Source organism: Corvus moneduloides, chromosome 9 (genome assembly GCF_009650955.1).
Source record: "Corvus moneduloides isolate bCorMon1 chromosome 9, bCorMon1.pri, whole genome shotgun sequence".
NCBI lineage: Eukaryota > Metazoa > Chordata > Aves > Passeriformes > Corvidae > Corvus > Corvus moneduloides.
Window position 1 is genome coordinate 9,108,532 of NC_045484.1, and position 24,052 is coordinate 9,132,583.

The 24,052-nt window shown below is 41.5% G+C and overlaps 1 protein-coding gene and 2 long non-coding RNA genes across 5 annotated transcripts in view; 1 reads left to right on the forward strand and 2 right to left on the reverse strand.

Moving 5' to 3' along the window:
* CRB1 (crumbs cell polarity complex component 1) overlaps positions 1 to 24,052 on the forward strand; it is a 100,891-nt gene that overhangs the window by 11,363 nt on the left and 65,476 nt on the right. For both annotated transcript variants that reach the window (XR_004241679.1, XM_032117235.1), the window contains exons 2-3: positions 16,038 to 16,622; positions 22,248 to 22,443. Coding sequence is in view for 1 of the 2 variants with exons in the window: in XM_032117235.1 (XP_031973126.1) it covers positions 16,038 to 16,622; positions 22,248 to 22,443 (781 nt within the window). In the remaining variant the exon portion in view is untranslated. The remainder of the gene's footprint in view (positions 1 to 16,037; positions 16,623 to 22,247; positions 22,444 to 24,052) is intronic.
* LOC116447757 lies at positions 5,461 to 16,128 on the reverse strand. Its single transcript, XR_004241685.1, has 4 exons — positions 12,317 to 16,128; positions 10,027 to 10,303; positions 6,504 to 6,621; positions 5,461 to 5,909 (listed from the first exon to the last, which is right to left on the reverse strand). It is a non-coding gene; the product is annotated as an uncharacterized LOC116447757 (long non-coding RNA).
* On the reverse strand, positions 16,297 to 22,095 carry LOC116447756. 2 transcript variants are annotated; one of them, XR_004241684.1, is made up of 4 exons: positions 21,225 to 22,095; positions 20,749 to 20,901; positions 18,949 to 19,034; positions 16,297 to 16,522 (listed from the first exon to the last, which is right to left on the reverse strand). It is a non-coding gene; the product is annotated as an uncharacterized LOC116447756 (long non-coding RNA). The 2 variants fall into 2 exon arrangements; XR_004241683.1 differs by having other exon boundaries at positions 20,749 to 22,095.

The window sequence follows — 24,052 nt, forward strand, 5'->3', positions numbered from 1 at the left end:
TCACACAAATGTGGAGGAACAGATTTCTTTTAGATTCTTTCTCTTCCTTGCAAATGTGCAGAGAAAATTTCCTCCCATGAAAATAATTTCAGCTTTTTCCTTGTGAGGTGTTTTGCATGCTTTACAACAAATAAGCAGATTGGGCCTCAGAGCTTGCAAGGAGGCACATGACAGCTTTATAGGTGAGAATGCTGAGCTGAGAAGGGCAAGGTGAATACCTTGCTTGCAGTGAGAGAGCTGTGAACACAATCCAAGTGATCTCCCTGCTCAAATCACTAAAATTAGATCTTGTGTTTCTCCCTTCATCTGTTATACACACACATTAATATAGATATGTATTAGGAGCAGGACACAGAGTTTTCCAGATTCTTCTTGTGCCTGAGAGATCTGTAATATGGCAAGTATTTCTTTTTTAAAAGTGGCATTATTGTTTATTCACTCTTATAACAAATTGAGGCACTTTTTGCATGTGCAATTTCCATTGCTAACTGTAAGAATTTCCATATCACTTCTTTTATTTGATGACTCTTAGCTGCCTCTTGAAGGGATCAGGTCACTCACTTGCCATCCCACAGCCCTTCCTTTGTGATGACTGGAGAGATTCAGCGATTACTGGAGGCACATGATGGCTGAGGTGTGAACACTAATGGCAGGAGGCATCTGAGCCCCAGGCAAGAAACACACTCTTCTCCAGTTGATGCTCAATCCAAAATGGCAGAATATTTTCAGGTTAAAAAACCTTAACTGGGCAAGGGGGAAAAGTCAACCTTCAGTGATATAGAACCTAGACTTTGAACATATAAGGAATAACTCATATTCCTTGGAGCATTGCTGCTGTAGCTGGGGGTAAAATTGGAAGTTCATCTCAATGGGTCACCCAGGCTCGATGCTTTTATATTTAATGGTGTCATGAATTGCAAATAAGCATAACCCAGAAACAGGATAATGGCAGAAAAGCAAGCATTTTTATGGTTCGGTTATTTCATATGCAACAAGTAGGAAAATCTGTTAACTATTCAACCTACTTCCTTAAAATAAATGATAATAAATATGTAAATGCAATATGTGGAAAAGACTTGGCCTTTTCAATTTTGAATAGTTAACACTTAATTCTTGTATCTGAAAATACAATGCCTGAAATATTTTGTGGAATTTATGGAACTATTTACAAGTTCAATTTTCTTAAACCTCTCCAGTGGGATTTATAAAATGCTATTTAGAAAGCATTGATAACAGCATATTTATTTTTCCAGAACTGCAATTGTATTCACAAATGTCCATCTAAACCCTCTTATATCTGATTATCCTGATGTCCAGAAACAGGACAGAAATAGTAGAAAACCCTTTCATTCTCCACACCTCTAAGGTTGAGGAGGAAGGAACAGTACAAGCACAAAGATCAAATTCACAGACTTGCTGCAGGACCGGTGCCTAATTTTAAAACCTGAAAACTGTTCTAAAGGTTAACACTCACTCTGCACAAGACTTCAGTAGAGATGGAGTGCAGTACAGGGCTTTGGTGCCAGAATTTAGGCCTAGGTGAGCTGCACATCTGTAGTTTGTTCATCCTCGTGACAATGTGCCACCTTTCCAAGGATATTTCAGAAAAAAAAAAAACCACTGTGAAGGCAAATTGTGCCTTAACTCTGCACTGATTTGGCAGCAGGACACTCAGCACCTTTCAGTGCTGACCATCCACAAACAGAGGTCTTGTCTCATGACACCTAATGAAGTGTCTTGCGATCACATCAAGTGGGATAACCCTTCACCTTCCCCTCAGTGGGCAATGCAATACCTTTCTTCCCTGAGGTACACTGCTTAGAAAGAGAAAAGAAGTATTAGGGAGCATCATCTAGGAGATGATACAGGACAAGAGTTATGGGCAAAAGACATTCTCACAAACTGCTTTTCTAAGTTCTTTAACTCCAAGTTGTCATCCAGATAGTTCATATTGCAGTAACTTAATTACCTCCACTTTGTTCTCTCTCGCTCTGTGCATAGTGACAATGGTTTTATCATGGAAATATTTTCTCTACAGAGCACTCTGAGTACTGACAGCTCTTTTCTCTTTCCCTCCTTCACACCGTCACCCTTCTATATTTGCCTTGACACTGTCTTCACATTGTCTTGACATTGTTCTGACAGTTAAGAAAACTCAATCACTGCAGCAAACAGCCGTGACAATGCGGAGAAGGAAAAGTGTTATGAAAATTGTTGAGGAACTGTGAAGATTTACAGGCTAGTGGAAACAAGATCTTGCTTTTTCCAAACCACATTCTTAGTGAGTTTTTAATAAAAAAATACTTTAAGGAAGACTTCAGCCAAGGCTGGAAAAAGTCATCTCAAAGAAGTCAGTTGACAGTTACAGATTCTGTACCTGAAATTCAGATGCTCCTAGATGACAATCCCTCTTACTGCCATGAGTTCAGGTACATTATGAGAGATACTTCAGTCCATCTCCTGGGGAACAGGGATGCTGAATTTCTGTGAAATGCTGACTTGGAACTCTCCAGCTACACTTTTTTCCAAGTATGCCATTCAACCTGGGATCCCTTTTGGGGGCAGCCAGAAAAGAAACGTGGCCACAGGAAAAAGAAACCAGGTTAGCTGGAGCTTTAGTTCCCTTTGCTAATAATAAAATAGAGTTTTGTTTTGTTGGCTCACAAATTAGAAGAAAGGAGCATAGAAAGAAAGCATCACTCCCTAGCATTCAGTCTGACAAATACCAAGTGTTGGGATAACAGATAAAAAACCCAGCACAAGTGGGGTAAGCTTAGCAAATATTTCTCTGGTTGAATTAAACTTCTGAGCAACTCTTTAACCGGGTATAGTATGGACATACTGAAGTGCTGTACTTGACCCTACATGTACTTGACAGGTTAAGCTTTGTGGTTCAATAATTTGACAAAATTACTGCTGATTTGAGTAGGAATTCTGATCATCAGGAACCATGTGGGGAGGGTTGTTGGGGTTTATTTTGTGGTTCATTTGTTTGTTTTAGAAAAGAAATCCCTGCATAAATAGTTCTGATACTAATCCAAATTCTTAGTAGTTACAAGAACACCTAGATAATAAAAAATTACTTTAAAAAACTACTGTATATTATCTTGGTATGCATACAATCCACATCTTACCTGAAAAGCACAGTGAAAGCTCATCTCTTGCAAAGCAGAAGCTCATCAACAGGGCAGATGACCCTGCTCTGTGGTGTTCCCTGCAGGTCACAAAAGCACTGCCTCTCCAGGAGGAGCATATTTTCCCCTCTCCTCCTCCACTACCACAGCCTTCTGTCTTCTCCCTAAATAAATTTGGGAGGGAAGCCAGTCTGAAGCTTGTTCCCTTTGCCTCAGAGCCCCTGGGGACAGCCAGGCTGGTGGGCAGGCGCTGCCCCTCTCCTCACAGAGCACAGGCTCTTCTCCAACACCTCCCAAACTGCAGGGCCATCCTGGCATCCAACAGCCAAATGAGGTGGCAGAGGCTTGGGCTCCACCGTTCCGTGACACCTTGGCCCAATCCCCCTGCAGGTCCCTGAGGGGCCAGGGGAGCAGCTAATTTGGAGGTGCTAATTTGTAACCTGCTGACAGACCTGCCCCTGCCTCTGCATACCCTCCCCAACAGGAATGTGACCCACATGGCTGGGGAGCAACCCCTCTGCTTTCTCAGAGGTAACCTATGAATGCAATTCAACAACTCCTGAATATATCTCTAAGATTGCAGCGTGAAGCAAATGTTAGTGAAAGCTTCTTATGAGACCAGAACTTAGAGAAATAAACCCCTCTCAGTCAACTAATACAATTTGTTGATGACAAGGATGAATCAACACATTCACATTCAGTTAAGAGTAAAGAGAGCAAATTGATATGCAAATTGATGCTCACCTGGTTAATTTTATGGCTAATTTTATATATTTGATCAAGATGACCAAAGAACAGTTAAGACAAAAACAGAACAGACATAAAATTAACCTTAAGAGTCAAGGCAGAAACAATATGTTTCCATTTATCCAGAGAGAAAATTAAGCTTTAAATGCTTCTGCCTGAATTCATTTGATGAAGCATGGGCTTGATACAATTAAGAAAAATGGCAAAAAGGAAAGGTCTCCACAAAAGTGCAAACACTTTTAACTATAGACTACAGCATTTCTTCTAAATGCTATATTGGATGGTTACACTCCAACTGCTCTGGCAAGCTGAATGACAAACATTTTGGTGCTTCCTTCCTACACTTTTATGTCTACAAGCTCCCTTTATTACTAATGGCATAATATTTGCTACAGTAGGCTACCATGGTCAAATCAATACCATAGTGCCTTGAAAAGACACCAGAGCTGAACCCCTAATTAAGTACAATATTTTGTTCCTTTTAAATGAGACTCTGTTTGAGGAGTACAGTAACAGTGCCTTGTTCTGTTCAAGGTATCTATAATTAATAACCCAAATGATCAAAGGAAATGTGATCCTAAGAGGAAATGGCTTTTGAGGTTCCCTAGGTATTAAATACTGAGAACTACTTCTCAATCCATTCTGCAGCCTCTCAGCACACTATGATGTGTAGTGCCCTTTGGGATCATAAAACAAGCCCCACTGTAGATCTCTCTGCAAAAAAAAAAAAAAAAAAAATGCTCCCAGCAAGATAGTCACTAGATATTTATCACTTATTCATTATTGCCATAAAATCTTTCTTAAGTTTTTCCTAGCCAGACCCTTACTGTCACACAGATCTCATTCATTTATTTAGCATAATTTAATATAAAGCAGGGCAGGATGCTGCCCTAAAATGTACCCTGTACTGGCAAGTCTGGACCAGTACTATGAGGAAGGTCCTTTCCCCCAAAATAGCATATTCTTTTCCTTTTTTCATCATTGCACGGCACCAAAGCTTCTTGAGATAGAGTAAGCACGTGGATGTCAAGCTGTGGAGGCATTAGTTCCCTCCTCCTGCTTGCTGATCTTATCTTCCACTCCCCAGCCACCACACCACCAACACCCAGAGCTCTCCCTGTGTCTGAAGAGCAGATTTGTGTGAAACAAAACCCCGCTGCAACAGGATGGCTAAACAGGACTGCAACAGGATGGCTAAACCTCATATCCAGGGGAGTGGGAGGCCAGAGCAGCGTTATTGTCCTCTGGATCATCCTGAGGAGTGTGAGCACTTCAGCACAGCACAGAGGCATCTGTGTTACCCTGTGGAGCTAGTGCCACTGGTGACACTGAGTCCTGAGGCTACAATTACTGCTGGCTCACTTACCAGCCACTCAAACTTACTGTAACTTCCCATCCCTGCCCTGGAAATCCAAGTCTGCTCTGGATCAGGCCTCAGAGGAAGAAAAGGAGAATGCATGGAAAAAAATCTAAGGCAGGGAAGAGAGAACTAGGAAAGGAAGGAGAGACGAGGAATCAGATCTACTTCTTACATACGTTAAATAAACAGAGAAAATAAAGGAGACTATTAAAGGGGAAATAGAAATTTTAAAAGCCTTTAAGAAATTACTCTACTATACTGATTGCTACTGATGAATGTTTATTTATTCGTGGTTTTTAATTTTTTATTATTTTACTGGCAAAAGTTGTACTGATCTAATTTTGATAAAGGCTTGCTGGATACCTCTTCACTTATAGCAGATATTTAATGCCCTAGTGGCAGGTGTTTTTATTCTAAAACACGCCATCACATTAAGCTTTAACAATTTGACTTTTAGTGATATTCTTCTAATATTGAAGGATTATTTCTTAGCATATTCCCCACGGAAGGCTCTTGGGCATACCCTGATGCTGGTCAATATTCTGGTTTTGTTTTACTTCTACAGTGAAGCATCTTAAAAAGGTTTAAGAGAAAGGTATCCCAGTGGGTTTTCAATACCTACTTTTCCTTTAGGTCAGCTGCTCCTCCTCAGTGCTTCTGAGCCTGCTCTGGAAATAAAAAGTAGTAAAACCATGAAACAAATCCATTCTTGCTCTGTTACAAGTCAGTAGAGTTTTTAGGATGCTACAATACAGTTTGCAGGTCAGGAATGCTGCCATGGATTTTGTGTCAGAGCCATGACTGTGTTCACTTTCCCGGGTCACTAGAACCAGTGTTCAAAAGGCCAGCCCTCTGCAGAAGTTCACATGACAATATCCTTCTGCTGGGCCTGATTTCTGTCTGTATGAAGTCAGTGAGGGCAACTTGTGCAGATCATGATCACATCATTGTTCTTCCCCCATCTCAGTGTTATGCCCTTGGCTCTGAGGGGAAGCTGCCCTCAGCACAGGGGCTCAGCAGGACAGCTGAGGAAATTTGGGTTGTGCCAGTTCCCGCCGTGAGACTCCAGCTTGTCCCAAAACACAGGAGCTGCGACTTTCCCCAAGCAGTCTTGAAATCCCAGTTGGTAATTAGTTCACGCAGAGCTAATTGTAGGTGATTTCTATAGAAAATAATTTAGCACATAACAGAAAGGGCTGAAATGTGACCTCTTCTACAAAGTTCATGCTGGAAAAGCATGGCCTTGCTTTCTCTGTACTTACTGAGCATTGTAGCCACACTGAAGCTTTCTTCTGAGTCCTGTGGCATTTAAATCACAGTGCACTGCATGTCCAGCCACATAATGCTGATCTGTCACAGGTCTGATTACTTTCTTTAAGTCTGGGGAAACAGGAGAAGCAGCATCATGACTTTGATATGCTGCAGTTTGATGTCATCAGGAACATCTAGTCCTCAGTTGTGTTGTGTTGAACGACTCAGTTGTGTTACTGAGAACCTACTGAAGCCAATCTCAACATCTGCACACATCAGAACACGGCTTTTCACCCAGAGACTTTAAGAGTTGCCCCATGTTACAGGCTGCTATGATGCATTTCTAGCAATCAGAGCTTTAAGCTTATCCAGTTATGACTCACAGAAAGAAATCATACCTGGTCAGTGTCACAGACATTTGAGGCCACATTTAAAAATCACAGCACCTTTATGTGCCATTGTATGATCAGAATCACTGCTTCATGCTCTTTTCATATTAAAAAAAAGGAAAGAAGTAATGAAGGACAGAACCACAAACTAAGGAGACTGAAGAAGATGCCTTATAATGGCTTTCAAATACAAACAACATACGGACCCAGAATTTGGACATGAAATCAATTTTGTACTCAGTTTTTAGCCCCTCTACTGGGGGCATTCTTAGCAGCATTTGGCAGCATTCCTGAGTGCCTTTTCTCTCCTGTGTTAGTGGCTGAGCACAGTGGGAGCTCAGCTGCTTGCATATTCTCACCTACCCCAAACCTCAGCACTGCAAGTCAGTGGTAGCTGGTCTGCTTGAGGGGCAGCATCTCCTGGCTCAGCCCAGCCCTCAGCTCCTTCATGAGGCTGAATTCAGTGGCAGCTGGAGGCCTCTGTCTTACACAAAGTGCCTTAAACTCTTTCCAGACTCCAGAGAAGCTGTGAGACCTTGTGTCTCTCAAAGTGAGATCTGGCCTCTTCAAGAGACAAACTGCTCCTTTGCTCCTCATTTTCCATTATTTGGAATTCACACAGAGGCTGGAGCAACTGGATTTCACCCAAAGTCACGAACTGACAGTTTTATGCTGCGTTCCTCCCTCTGTGTTCCTCAAAATCCCCGCACTACTGTGGAGAAGGAGGCCATGCTTTGGTCCTTCTGCAGTGCTTTCTAGCTCTGGCACCTTTTCCCTTGTTATTTTGCCAGCCATCCAATTCCCAGGTGTAGACTTTAGCCTGCCTTCCTAGCACAGCTGTAAATACAGCTGGTATCTTCCAACTGCAAGCACTGCTTTCATCTTTCCTCTTCCCCCGCACCAGTTGCACCCCTCAGTGTGTTCTGATATTGGGTTTACAAACAGCAGATTACACTTCCATTAATTTTCCAAGGCTTGATGTAGATGCTTGTAGTTTTAGGGAGCAAGGCATGAGCAACGCCGCTCACAAAAGCACCACAAATCCACCCATCCAAACAAGCTCATCTAGACATGCCAAGAAGCCTCACCAAGGGCAATCCAGGACAACATTTTAAAGTGTAAGACATAATTCACACCCCTAACTAAACCACTAAGGTCTTCTCTCTTTATTTCTGCAAAACCCTTCATCTCACAGGAGAGATCTTTACACATGTGGCTCTGTATCCTGAGTTACATGCTGAGGATGTCCCCAGCTTTAGTGAAGCACTAAGAGCAGTTCAGGCAGGAAAGGTATTGACTGAATCCTTGGGACAAAGACATTTAACCTACAAAATCACCAATTTTTTTCCTGTAAGCAATCAAACTTATTACCTAAAAAAAATAGTTTCAGATTTTGAGCACGATAGATTTTCTATGTTCTTTACCTCTGAAGAGATGATAGAAAGGCAAGTTTGAAGCTGGCCCACAGGTTCCCACTACCATGTATTCCAGTTGTTGCTCACCTATCTATTTATCTCTTACGTCCCTGTGTGGAGGAGTCCTGTTCTGTACAACTAAGAATAAATTCTGCTGTGCGACCTCAAATAAAAAAAAAAAAATCAGCACTTCTAGAGGGACAAGGAATACCTCATTACACTCATGTTGCTTCTATTCTTCAGACTTAGAAGATAAAAATGAGGACAAATATCATGAAACTCTTAAAGGGGAGAGCTATATTCAGAGAGTGTACAGTAGCAAGGATTGCACAGCAGAAATCAGTTCAGTTTCTACATCAGTGTCCACACCATTTACTGTAATAGATATCAGCTGCCTCCTGGCCTGATCAGCCGCTGTTCTACATCTTAAACAAAAATATCCGTGCACAGCAAAAGCAGGATGATCACTGTGAACTACCAACTTAAACTGCAGTGCTGTAGTGCTAAACATAAAGAAGCAGAGCATAAAATCTTTCATTCTCATTAGAAACCAGTCTATTTGCATTGCTAGTAACACTGTGCCTTGGTGTCCAATTGAACCAAAAATCCTCCAACTGAACCAAAAATTCAATGCGTAGGAGCCCTGTTGAGCTCCTGGGCCTGATTCTCCTCCGGTTCCCAGCACAAACACTAGGGTGTGATGCCAAATAAAGTGAGAGCCAAAAAAGATTTACATTTAGAAGTAAATAAAGCATTTACCTCATTTTTGTTTGTTTATTTGGGACAGCTGGTCCCACTGCTGTGGTGCTCAGTGCGGTCAGTGGGTGCAGCTGTAAGGGCTGCTGCACTGCTCATGGGGTAAGGGAGTCTGGGGTGGCACAAATGTTAGAAGACACTGAAGGACAATGACAGCCAGCAGTAACTGCCTTCATTCTCAGGGACCAGCAGCAAGTCAGTGTGAACAGAAATGTTTGGGGAAGAGTGTAATGGACACAATGGTTTAATAACCAGTTCTGTAATTTCAATCACAAATAGCTTTAACTTAAAGTGTTACCTAAACAACCATTTAAAATTTTAATACTATTCAGTTGTTACTCTTACACTAATACACCATACTTTTTCCTCAGAAAATAAGTTAATTTACTTTCCTTGATTTTGTTGATACAAATGTGCCTAAACCCAAATTTGGTTTTTTTGATAGCAGTGGAATATTTGTGTAACCGCCCTTTTTCTTTCCTGCCTGTGTGTGGTGCTGGTTACTATGGTAATAAACGCGACCCAAGATTTAAAGCCTGAAAGTGGTTTCTATAACAACATGCTAGGATGTTTTGGACACACAACTGAAGTTAAAGATTCAGGATTAACTCTTTATGAGCACAGTATTTGCAGACACAACAAGGGCTTGTTTTTTCGCAAAAGTTTGTTCATCCCTTCCCAAAGTATGCTTCTCCGTTGAGCAGATTGAGCAATAATGATCCCAGCTGTGGATAGAGCAGGTAGGGTCTGGTGATTTCCTCAGAGGTGAAGCTTGCAAAGGACAAACAGTACCACAGTAACTACAAGCTGCTCATTACAGTGAATAATTAAGATGGTAATGGGAGATGGGAAGGGGTAAAATACAATTAAGTGCAATACTTAGAAAGTTTGAGACTGTGGGGAAAAACAGAAATTATTTACTTACAAACAATCTCCATGGAAAAGCTACTTGGAGGGCTAAGATAGCCCCTTACCTGGCTCTGTTTTATCCAGAACATGGTTTCCTGTCCTTTCCTTCCCCATCTGCCAAGTGCTGATCCAGGAGTGACATCTTTGCCTTTCAGTCCATAGTAAAGGTATCTGATCCCAATCTCTGTCCCTGTTGATTATGCAGCTGTGCTTATCTCTTCCCTAGTTCTCCACGACACATCAAGATTGAACATCTATCTGTACACCCACAACTTTCTAAGGCTGTCTTTGCAGGGAAGTTATTGGCATAGTGATGAACTGTATTTTTTGTGCCACAGTGCACTGCAGATAAATGGGGAGAGGATTAGTTACACCAAAGCCACAGCTCCTTCATGCAGCAGTAATGCCTTGGGCAATATTTTAATATTTCCAGTTAAATGATAATTATTTCAAGATCTCAGTATAGTAACAGAGCTTGATATTTCAGTGACACAGATTCACACACTTGTTTTAAAATCCCAAGGGCAGGTTTCAAACAAGTAATGAGCATGAGCATTGAAGGTTCATGTTTCTGACTCCAGACACTGGGCTATCTAAACCCTTGCTACCATCATGTTATCCTGTGAACGTTTTTAGTGAGCTGATTTGATCACAGTGTAAGCCTTCAGCTGTGAACAAATGCTGTATGCTGGGTTTGATTCAACAGAACCCAGACCAATTTTCTTTCTAGTGACTGGACACAACCAAGATATCAATTATATAAGCTACTCTGGAAAATTAAAAATCAAAATCAAAACAAACATAAAACACCCCAACCCCACAGGTAACACATTTTCCGATGTTGGGGTTTGGAGTTTTTATAGACCACATCTTGCAATTGCAATTCAGTTCTTCTTTCCCTAAGAGTATTTTTAAAATCTAATTTCTCAACTCAAAGACCAGGGATTTTCTGCTATCTATTTTTTTTTCCCAAAATGTACAACTAAGTAAAAAGTCAGGTTTTGTTGTGAACTGCTTTATCTGCATTGGCTGGTGTAGCTTTCTAGTTCTAATTCAAATGTGTAAAGTAATAACTGTTAAAAAAAAAAAAAAAGGAAAGAAAAAAAGTCCTCAAAGCACAGTAAAATTATTGGTGAGGATGACTATATGGACATCAAGAAGTTCTCTATCTTATCACAGATTTTCTTCCCCCCTAGAAAATAGACTAGCTCTGTTAAGAAGGTCAGAAAATCTTGCAGCACATGTAAAAGATTCCAAAGCTGTTAGTGTTGAGAGCTTCTGTGAAGCTCAGAGTCCTCCTTCAGGGGCAGAAGGCACATGTGAAGAACAGCATTGCAAATTACAAGCAGCCTCCAGGCACAATGAGATGATTAGCAAAGTGCAGGCATGGCTACAGCCAAGCGAACTGTAGTTCATAACAGCGTGATTAGCAGTGATTGAAATTTAATTTTAAATGCTGCTGCTGATTATGTTATTTCACCAACTTGTAGGAACAGTCGTGTCCTGAAAGAACAAGACTTTTCTGAAAAATATTTCTGACACAAAGAACCCCAAACAATTTGCTAAGTATTTATCTGGGGACTTTGAGTAGCTGAGATTGCTAATCAGATTCTCTGAGTCGGGGATCATCAATTCACTTTGCTTTTGATCTCATCAACTTAACTTAGAAGAATATTTTGAAAAATTGACATGAATTCAGTAAACCCGTGATTCAAATGGGATCTAGAAAAAAAAAAAAACCTCTCAAAATTGTCAGGAAAGATATGCACATGAGCTTTCCAAAATTACCTGCTTGACTGAGGAACAATAGTTTAACAATCACATTATCTGGGCCAAAATGCTTTGGCAATTTCAAAATTCCTGCCCTGTTTGTGATAACTTTTCCACTAATTTAATTTTGACCTTCTATCCTCATTGCCATGCACTTCTAGCATCATAAAAATTGTTTTGTATCACTACAGTGGTTTCCGATCTTTCAGAAGCATTTACCAGACAAAAATCGTGTTTTTAGTGTTGATTAGCAGTATAAGCTCAGTTATTCCTACACTAACAAGATCACTTCAATGAATTTAAATAATCTCATCCAAGAGCAAAAAAACAAAGCTAAAACTGTCTTTTTCTTGGCATTTCTTACATTAAGTCATTTGCGCCAGTTCCTGTAAAAGCTGCAGGTATTGCCATGTTTCTGGTAATATGGATGATGTGCCAGTAGATGGCAAGCTTTACTGCAAAGAATTTCACTGCCAACCATCTCATCTGCATCTCAAGGATTTAACCATGGAGCAAAACGCTTGGCACTAAATCCTCTCGTAATTAGATTAATGTACCACTGTTTATAAAGAGACTGATAATTACCTCAAGTGTCAGTCAGTGTAAATCCAAAGTGATCAGCATTTTGTTTCCAGTTTTCCTAACATTACATACAAGTTTTAAGACTCTGTCAGAACAAGTCACTGCTGAAGTGACCTTAATTGCTTAGGAATGAAAAACAACTCCTCTGCACATCTGAGGTAGAGCATGAGGCTTTTCCTGGTTATCCTTCCACAATCTGGCCAAAAATCAAGCTCCACTGAAACATTTCTGTCCCTTTGCAGGTCCTTCTGTGAATGAGGAAGAGAATATCCTTTAGGCATCTGCCTAAACTGAGACAGACTTTTGCATCCTCACATTGCACCACAGGGCATGCAGGAGCTTCCGCCTGTCATACTCTTCATCCTCTTTCCATGCAGCTCTCAGCTCAGGAGGTTTCCAGCTCCATCCTTCCGCATCACTCCAGAGCAGCAGGGAAACTCAGTTTCCATAGGGCAACAAAGGAGGCAGTAAAAATAACTTACCTGAAACAGGTGGGAAATGGTGTTTGAGCTAGCAGTCCAGAATCCAAGGATTAGCTGAAACACATCATTTAGGAACACGATCTTTAAAAAAAACAAAAGTCATGGAAACGTCCTGGTGAACTGCATACCATTTGATAAGCATGGCGTGATAACTGCATACCTTTTGGTGGTTACTTTTTTGAGATGCAGCTTTGCTTCTGAGACAAACTGCTACAGAGTACTCCTAACAAAAGTTCTTGGTCCCAGCTGTTAAACCACAAGTAAGCTAAAACTCAGCATGGCTGCATCTCTGCTAAGACCTTCAGAACTCCTGTGTTCCTCAAAAACTGTACAAATCATAAAAAAACATGGCACAGTGCATTAGAATGAAGATAGAACTCAAAAAATGTTACTCTTTCACTATGAACTTGTTGTACAAATCAGACAAAAGTATCCTCTAGGAAGTATTGGATTTATTGAATTGTCTGTTGGCAATTTCTGCATAAGAAATTAGTTTTATAAAAGCTACAAGAGTTGAAATTAAAATAGTGCTTTAAAAAAAATCCAGGAAAAGTTTTCTGTTTCGTGTTTTTCCCATAGTGATGTCACCCTGGAGACAAACTGGTTGCCTTCACTGCATACAGACTGTACTTTCAAGGCTGTCTTTTCCCTTCCCTCATTTTCCATCCACTCTTACTGCCTCGGAGAGCTATGAAGGTTTTTAACCAGTGCTCACAGCTTCTCTGTTGCTATCAAAACTGCAGACTGGCAAAAGCTTCATGTCCTCTCAGTCATTATAACAAACTGAGCCTGTTGCATGCAAATTATCTCTGGAAAAGCAGTAATAATTAACTACATAGCTTCTCATGTCACCATGGTCCTGTGTAAGAAAGCACTTGAATGACTGACCTCACCTCTTGTAGCTTACACAGTACAACAGTTAGACAACATTATAACTTGATCATAATTAGTTTCTTCAAATTTGCAATGTTTCCCCAAACATGCACTTTACTGAACTTTAAGTAGGTACACAGACTGAAAGGAAAGCTCTCTAAAATTTTGCAAGGAAAATGCGGGATGCAGAATTTGCTAAGGAACACAGTTTTGCTCATTTTAAGTGTAATTAATAGATTGCAGAAAACTCTGTATTATCCAGGCTAAAGAAAAAACCTAAATGCATGGGTAAACCACGAAATTACGTCAACCAGGACATCAGAACATAAGTGAGGGTGTGCTGAGGAGAAGGATCTGAATTACTGCTGACAGTAGTGCAGGTCAGTACACATGACCAATGTCTTGAATTTCTGCATTCAGTGAGAGCTCTGAGCTGGAGCAAGAGCAACCAACACCACATTAAGATGAAACAGCTGCTCCCAAAACTGATATTATCAGGTTTGGGGATGGTCATTTTAAAGTCAGACTAATCCAAAAGTACTACTTTTGTCCTGTTTTCCTTCAAAGAACACTCCAGTTCTCCTCTTGCTAATCAATGTTTAGCTTGCTTTCTATGTAATCCTTAAGACCACTGTTGGTTTTTAATCATGGTGCCACTGTTGCTATCAATGTTACTACATAAATCTCTATTCCCCTTGTTCAAACAAGTACTAATTAGTTATTTGGCTCAGTAATAGTACCTATTAAGGAACATCAAGTTCATTCAGATTGGTGCTTTTAATTTTTAGAGGCACTGCTGCTCCTGTGTACACCTCGAGTCAGAAAGCACAGCAGTCATGCACAGATAATTTTTCAGCCTTTCCATTTATTATATTAGTGCCAAATCTACACAAGCAGTCTTTCCTAAGCTAGTTAAGCTTTCTGATACTTTCTTCCTCCGCTTCCTCCTCCTAGGAAAAAAACAGATTAAAATGTATGAGTTTATATTCTCTGACAGACCCCCATGTTTGGCTGGTTGGTTGCTATCCTCAGGTGACCAACCCTAGCCTCTCACTTTTCAAGGGATCTGTCCCAGGCCTTTATCAGCATTGGTCTATCTCCAGTTATTAGAGTCTCCATCTCTGCTCACCATTTCTCTTTCAGTGCCCCCTCTCCATCTCTACTGTGTCTGCTCTCCTGAATGTCAGTTCAAGAACTGGGAAGAAATTAGAGACTGCTGGTAGATGAGTCTGAACTCATCTGAGAAGTTCAGCTCATCCACAACATCCTGTTTGCACAAACATACACTGTTTTGCTGTTGTACAAGACACATACCCTTCATATATCCAAACAAAACTCAGAATTAAAAGTAAAAAATAAATTAAAAAAAAATATTTATTTACAGGACTCCCATATAGATCATTTAATGCAACTTTTGTGCTCCAGCTCATGAGTCTTTCCCTTATGGATTGCCTTCTCTCCTAAAGGAACATTCAGCTTAATTTCATAGAGTCTTGGCCCAGCTACAGCTGCTTCAGTGTATCCCAGATGTGGATTCTGAACAATGCTGGTAACTCACCCTCCTTGACTGGGAATTGAGAAGTAGGCTCTTGCTATTTTCGTTGTTTACAGCAGCAAGGCAACTCCAAGTGGCCTTTAATTACTGAGAGGAGCTCAGTTTCCAGAGGGTAAGGAAGTAAGGAACATCTTTACACCATGTCCACCGTGTCCTTCCAGCCTTGGAGGCTGGAAGGCTCTCACAAGGCTGTTTTGCATCTCAAGTGTTTGGGAGATTCTTTGTAGTGGAGATGCTGTACAGCTCTCAAATTACTATTTATAATCAGCAAATCAAAATCAAGGTGCCTGGTGGTTTGAACTGTTTACTTGAGGTATAACAACATCTGAGTAATACAGCTTTGTGAAACCTAATGCAAAAAAACACCCACCACAAAAGAATGGTACCAGCACAGAAGTAGTACTGAACTGAAAAAAGTGGTTCAACTTCTTTCTCTAGTAACAAAAAAAAGAAACAAAAATATAAAAATCTACCTAAATGTGTTCCATATTGTTGGATATCAGTTGACAACCACCAATATTGTCTCAACTATACTCTTAATATAGTGTTAAGCAATCCTGACACTCCAGACCACGGCTGTTGGAAGAGGCGAGAACAGGAAATTACAACCTACTCAAGTTTTCATAATTGTTTTCATTTTACCTTCACGAGTCCACTAATGCATCACACAGTTACCAGTCCTGTTTTCTTCTCAATAGCCAGCAACTGGAGCTGTTGGTTTTGAAGCACACTTGTGTTAAGAACTACACTTCTTTCACTGTTGGTTACTCCCAGTGCTGTGGAATCCTCAGGATTTTTTGTGTTTCTTTCCTAGAATCACTTTGCATGAGGAATGATTCCAGGTGCCTGTCAAACTCTTGCCAAAAGAACTCGACATGTGTTGCTGGCCATAAAGATGACCCTTGCCTTTGTGCAGATGCATCAGTGGACAGTGTGAAGGAACTCTGCAATAAAACCTCCAACCCCTGCTCCTCGAACCCTTGTCTCCAAAACGCTACCTGCCTAGGCTCTGCTGGAAACCTCAGCTTTACCTGCGAGTGCCCTGCTGGGTATGATGGACCTACCTGTGATAGAGCTGACAGTGCCTGTGACACAAACCCATGCGAGCACGGGGGCACCTGCCAAAGCGGCCTGGCCGGGCCCAGCTGCCTCTGCAGGGCAGGGTACACTGGGACGCTCTGCGAGATGGATCTGGATGAGTGCACCTCCGAGCCGTGCCGCAACGGAGCGCTCTGCAGAGACGGCGTGGACGAGTATTCCTGCTTCTGCGTCCCAGGCTACCAGGGCAAGCACTGCGACCTGGAAGTGAATGAATGCGCCTCAGATCCGTGCCTGAACGGGGCAACGTGTCTCAACCAGATAGGGCACTATGACTGCCTCTGTCCCCTGGCCTACACAGGTAAGCACTATTAAAGCAACCTATCCTTTGCGTTGTGTAGAACCATCATAACTCACCTTCCAACTTCAGCTCTCTCACCCACACATGTATTTAGCCATATCTGTATTACCACCTTGCCTTCAGCTTCGGCACTGGTGGCTGTTGGTACATTATGGATGACCACATCACTGTGAACTACTGGTATCAGAAAGAGAAGGATTAAAGAAATCTCACATTTACCAAAATCTACACGGCAGTTTTGTGAACACCAAGCTATGTCACAGGGCTTTCCTTTTAGAAGAAACATTCTCAAAATGCTCTCTTTGGAGTGCTATGTCTAGTTTCTTTCTGAAGATCAAAACCTATGTTTGACAGATTTAAAAATTAGATCCAAGTAGACAAATTCTACCCTTAAACCTAGATATTTCACATTAAATTTCTCTCCTCTGTCCTTCCCAGAAACAAAGGACTCATTTGCAACTAGAACAGCATGCAAGTTACATAGAAAGAAAAGTGTTATGTTCCCAAACTGCCCATTTTTTGATACTCCCATTTTATGTAGCTCCATTTTTAAAGTACAGGTGTGATTTTTCTTCCCTAGTTCCTCTACTGGAAAGCACATAATTCTTGTTGGAAGACAGCTCCCTTCAAATTTCAAAGCTGTATTCAGGGGTAGGACTGTGAGAGGTAGCACACTGAATCATTAAAAGGAGAAAAGGGGAGGCATTTTAGTGATAGATTGCCAGTCAGGTAAGCAGAGGAAAAGAAATAGTCATACAGCAAAAAGGGGAGAAAAAACAGCTATTGCTTCAAGTGAGTCAAATGAATAAGAAATAAGAGATGTGGTTTACAGCTCCATCCCCAAATCCCCATGCGGGAGGGGAAGTCAGAGGTAAAAAGCAGCTTTCCTGTGTCTAACACAGCACTCGTTGGAAGGCAGCCCTCGGTTAATATCCCTTATGAGCATGGAGAATGTTATTTGAAGGAAGCTTGTTACCTTCCTGCCACCCTGCTGCTGCCAGCGGGTGTCGGAGCCCAGGCCAGCTGAGGAGAAAACTACACAACTGGGGGAAAGCCAAAGAGCAGGAGGAAGGAAAAACCTATTAACAAGCAGCATGGTTACTCTGCAATGATCAGACTCAGCCCAGACCTCCTGTTGTATTCAGGAAACTGTATTTGTTTAACTGGCGCTGTTAGTGGGGTCCAGGCCTAGATCCACAGCCCAGAAACTTGGTTTGAAAGAGGCAGAATATCCACCTTAGAGACAAAGGGAGAGAAAACTCAATGAAATAGTAAAGCCCAAACAAAAAGAAATGAAAATTTAGGTCAACATAAACTGCTGATGGAAACTCACTCTGCTGGAGTTGCTCCATTTTCGTCATGAAATTCTGCTGTTTCCCAAGCTGGTGCTCTTTCTCTCACCAAAAAATCACCAAAGCTCCACACTTCGCACAAGCAGAGTTAAGAAATGAGGAGAGGACCAAGGAAGGAGAAGAGGTCTAAAATACACACCAGAAGAGGCTGCAGTGTTTTGACATACAGCTCCAACACCACTTCCAGCAGCAGAGACTAATCATAGGAATTGTATAGAGGAGTATCAGACCATTCCTCCAGCAGTAAAACATCAGCTTTAAAAGGCTACTTAACAAAATGATTTATCAGAAGCATTCTTTTGTGTTGTTTTTTTGCACCTTGCTGGGAGTTTTGCTAAATGCACAAGCCAGAGGGATTACTGGATGAAAGCCTCGAGGTGCCCCCAGTGGTAATAAAACCCCTCATTTACCCCGTCAGGGGACCTTGCCAACCATTATTATCCTGGCCTGACACCATGAATTACTGTGGGAAGTCATCCAGCCTCATCTCATTTCCCTAAGATATAAAAAAGGGTTATGTCTCTTGATATGCAGGTAAAGAAGGTATAGTAAATCTACAGCTGCAATGCTAACCAAATGCATGAGTTACTGGCTGCTGTTGCACTTGTTTCATGGACTATTACTGCTATTTTGTGTGACTGGTATGCTGCAGCACTTCTTAAAATAGCTGAGAAATGTCACACATAATTCTTATACAAATGGAAGAGCTTAGAACATACCAAGAGCCAGAGACTGGAAAATTTAGCATGAAATCTGCAATTTCTATGATAATTCTGCATGTGTGAAATTATTTACAAGACATGTGTCACACAGCTGTTAAATAATGAAGTTCAATTGGTTTGTTGAAGTTTTGCTGGCTACCCTAATCAATTGCATTTTTTCCTCCATTGGGCTAATTGCACTTACTTTTAATTCACCCCAACAGAGCACGGTGTAAGAGCCTGTTATTACCCACAGCTACGTGCTTTAATTACCTTGCTGAAGCCAGTACTCCATTGCCAGTGAACATTCCAGGGTGAACTCTCAGGAGTGCACAGCAGTTCCAAAACCCAGCCTCGGTCTAAGACAGCAAGAGACAGAGTTTCAGTGGCAGACAAAATAGGTGCAATGAGCTGGATTTGTTCTTTGTGCATTACCTGTTACTATGAGGTAACTATCGCTGGGATGATGTCTGTAGAACATAAGGAAATTGCTCCTGATAGATCTCCAAGTTTTCATTCAGTATTCTCATCAATATGTATGTGCCATGCAAGTATTAAGGGTAGATGCATCATAAATACATCTCAGGCACTAAAGGGCAAGCAGAGGCACAGCAGCTCTACCATGGGATGAAATACCTCAGGTAGAGGTCTCACTTCCTAGCAAGCTCATGTCCATGTCATTGTGGATGTAATAGCAAACAACATGATCTATGCAACAGCAATTGCCAGCAGTGCAAACCCCATTCCCTTCCTCACCTTTCCAGTTCCAAACCAGCACTCCCCATCTTGTGTCCTAGCCAGGCCAGGTATTCAGCTCTGCTGAGATTCCCAAGCTCAAAAGGGACAAGCCTCGATCAAAGAAACACAACTTCTCCCTCTGTCTAATTTTTGAGTAACTCTTCCTGTCCCTTCAAACCTGGTGCCTATAAAATAGCCACATGATACTCTCCGTCCTAATAATGGCACACAAGATTACTATATGCAGAACGAGGAATTTGGTGACAGCCCTCTGTACCTGCTGGGCCCGGGTACAGCACTTTAGTGCAGGAGAGCAGAAAAGGTGACCTTGTTAATAGTTTCCAGCCATACTAAAAATGTGCAGGTCCTCACGGAAGTACACTGAGCCAGCAAATCCCTAGTATCTTTGACCAGAAAGTGATTTTACACTCTCTCTGTAGATACGCGAGTTTGAAAACATTGACTGCGTGTCCTTCATCCTCACTTGCAACGCAAGTTTGAAAACATTGACTGCGTGTCCTTCATCCTCAGTTGCATTTACTTTTTATTGACTGGGGCTGTAGAAAGAAGTGAACTGTAGGACTCACTGGAGAAGCATGCAGTATAAGAAATGACCCTGGCTCTTCAGAGAAACGGCACAAGTTACAAATGTGACTTCCCCCTACCCTCCCAGCTTTTCAATTCGAACCATTTGTGTGGTTTGGTACGTGCTGGGACGCGCAGCCTGCTCCAGGATACCCCGGGAAGCCTCAGCTCGTGGTGGTGCAGCCCTGTGCAATATCTGTGGTGGGGCTCCCTGGCGCTCTCCTTCCCGCCTGGCATATGATATTTGGCATACAGCATATTTACGACAGAACGTTAGACTGAGGTGAAAATGCAGATCTAATCTTTTCATCTCTCTCCTACACATCTAAGAAAGCCTGACAGCAGACTCAGCAGAGGCTACGAAGGGATTCCCCCCGTCTGCATGGCAGATCGCATTGGCTGGATGCATTATACAGGGAGAAGTTTTCTTCTGAGGCAACATTGCCGAAGGCAGGTTACTGGGCTTGATAGATTAAAGACATGAACCAAAACAACAACGCTATGTTCTCATGTTAATTGTCAGGCTGTTCTCAGGCCTGTAGTTTTAAATTTGGCTGAGCTGAGGATCAGTTGAACAGGGCTTGTTTTGTCACATGATTTTTAGTGTTCGCAGTAAGCTGTTAACAAGCTCTGGCAGATTTACGGTCACTAGACACACTTCTGCAAACACATTGTTTATAATTACAGTGAATTCACAGGGCAATGACCACAGAGGGACTGCTTACTATATCTGGCTGTAATGTACATTACCATAAAGCCGTCAGAGAGCGTTCCTGTGCCGGGCTCTCGCGGCAGGCTCCCGCTGGAAGTAGTGGTTAGCTGAGCACTGAACCTTGAACTGGAGGCACGCCACTGGCAGCTTCCCCATCCACTATGTGGGCTCAAGGAACTATTTCTCAACTGCTGAAAATAGGAACTTGCACTTTAATGTTTAAATACAATGAAAAATGCTTATGAGTCAACATCTGCAAATTTCAGTTTGGCATTTTAAGGTATTTCCTGGTACCTATCCATAGTACAGATTTATTTTTTTAAAATGAAGATGCTCACAAGCATCAAAATAAATTAGTCATGAAGTAACAGTGCTAAATGTTATCAATCTATGTGTTTTAAGAAAGATGCTCAGAGTTACAACGTACAAATTTTACAGCAGTGCAGAGCTGGTAAAAAGCATAAAGAGAGAATTAGAGGTGAACTTGTACATAAATTGCAAGGGTAATACTCACCATCAAACATTCCTTCTTTTGAAAGTCTACCCCATCATCTTGTACTGAAAACTTCACCTTTACAAAGAAAAAACAACAACAAAAAAAAACCCATTCTCAGGGCTGCAGTTTTTCTTTCAAGTAGGAAAGTCCCCTGAAAACTTTTCAATACTGCTGCTACTTTGATAAGTCAAATAAAAAAATAGGGAAATCCACTTCAAAGCAGCTTCTTCATTATAATTTGCCACTTTGCATCTGTTTTGTGGCTGATACTGTAGCTGCTAAAACAAATTGATTTGGCAGTTGAAAATTATTTGAAAATATTACTCTATTGCTCAAAACGCTAATTAAGTGCATAAGCATACAAAACCCTGAAATAATCAAAGCTGCAAGGCATTAATTATTCAATTTTCTTAGTGTCTTCTGGACTGTGCTAGAGGTAAGAAAAAGGAGTGTATATTTAACCCTCCAACCATCATAAATAGCTGTAAACTCATATTAGAAGTCATTTATTTCCATCAATTATCTCTGAAGAGCAACTCCAAGATTCCAACCAGTTGCAAACATGGCACCACAGACCCATTTATTTGAACATGGATGAGCCTTAAAAAAATTAACCAATAATCCACTGCTAAACAAGACACTTCCCAATGAATTCAATCAATTGTGAATTGTCCATTTAAAGTCCAAATTTAAATGGACTCTTACAAGATCAATGAACTACTGGTCACTTCTGTACTATGTAAATAGGATAGTAGCATCGTTTGAATAAACTGAAAATCAGTTCACCCTGCCTCCGTGTTCAAGCTAACAGAAAAAGTTATTTAACCAATTCTTGTGAAAACAGCTGGCTTGTTCTTTTGTAAATTCTGCCCAGCCTTGAAAAAACTAGTTTTGCAAAGCACATTGAGGAGGAAATGCCTTTAAAAACCAGGCAATTGTGTAAAGAAAAAGGATTATGTGACAATTGTACTTCAGGCAATCCTTGCCGAGATTTCCAAAGCTGTCTCCTAAGCCTGGGGTTTATTTTCTCTGCTTTTGAAGGTACAAACTGTGAACTGGAAATCGATGAGTGCTTGTCCCAGCCATGCCTGAATGGGGGGACCTGCCACGATTCCCTGGGGAGTTTCTCCTGCTCCTGCACGCAGGGTTTCCTCGGGGACCTCTGTGACACCGACATCGACGAGTGCTCCAGCCAGCCCTGCCTCCACGGGGGACACTGCACGGACGGTGCCAACGGGTAGGTCTGCCAGCCCTGGGCAGGGCTGAGCCTGGTGCTCCTGGTGCCTGCCTCTGCCGATGGCAACGCTACGGGAGCCTGCCCTGCCGGCTAGCTCATTTCCTTCCAAATTCTACATTTCACCTCTTGGTCCTGTGCTAATTTCAGTTTCGATCTGAAAAGGATTAGAAAATACCAGTCTGGTGTCAGAGCCAGTAAGACAACACAACATTTATGGCAAAGACTGACCAATAAATATATTTTTCATATTTGTACTTTAAATATTTACAACACGCTGTTTTGCTGGCTGTTAGTACTGTCATTCAGATATGAATTCCGTTTCTAATGCTTACCAAACTTTAGTTTCCAAGAAAGATGTGAGATTGTATAAAACTGAATTTTCTAACAGCAGCTGCCCACACTGACAGACAGAAGGATTAGAAGAGAGAGGCAGAGAAAAACTGTAGTAACAGTAACCATAGTAATACATATCATTAGGAAATATGTCAGAAATTTTACAGGTATACAGTACAACAGCTACTTTTTCAAAACAACCTGCAGTCCATGGGCAAAAAAATAATAACAGTAATAAAAAAAGAAGGAGACTACAAGGCAATGGAAAAGTGAGATTCTCCATCTACAGTTACTGGCCCCACGCAGAGGTCTAAGCAGAGCTCTGAAATTCACTCACCAGTACTGGATTTTCTGACTCAGCACGAGCTTCCCTAACTGAACACACATATAAGCTCAGTCTGAAAGTTCCCAAGTGTATTCATGCAGGTGCTCCTCTTGCCAGTATAGGATTTGTCCTTTATTGCGTATTTTCCAGTTTTTATAGAGCAGTTCTGAAGACTTTGGTGCCCCAAAAATCAGTCCAAAAGCCACACCAGCAAAAGACATGCTTGCCTTGAGTAAGGGGGGAAGAGATCATATTCTGGGAATGAGCTTTTGTTCAGTGTGGTGACATGGCACCCACCTTGTGGAGCTTCTTTTCAGCAGCGCTGAACAGCTCTGAGCAGGACAAAGTAATTTATTATTTTCCAGTGTAGCTAAAGCATGACAGCGGGGAGAGGGGGTCACCTTGGACCTGACTCGCTCACAGACCTGTGTAGTAACCTGGAAGCTTTTTGAGGATACACATGTGAGGTGAACAACTGGGATGCTCATTCAGGCCAGACTTAATCCTGCTCAGTTTTCTCCTGGCTTCTAAAGCTGAGGTACATGCAAGACCAATTTTAATTGGCTTGTAATACTGCAGGGTATCTGGAGAACAACTGGAGCTCTTTCCGTATTTGTTACGTGATGGAAAGGAATGGACAACAAAGCAATTCAAAACAGAAGGGTGCCCAGCAATTTCCTTTCTTATGTGTATTTTTGGGGATAAATGAAGAATTGTGGTCTTTACGCAGGAGTTTTCCTTTTCTGAATAATCTACAGTACAGCTGAGGCTTTGGTGTCTGCCACCAGCTCTCACAGAAATGTGTACAAGGCAATGAATTTAGTGCAAAAAGCTGTAAACACAAACATCAAGCCAAATTCTCTCCCAAATTTCAGACTGATCTTCCAGCGATGTTTCATGAATGCAACAAAGTATGGGCTGATCTCTTAAAGAAACATTTTCACATAAGTG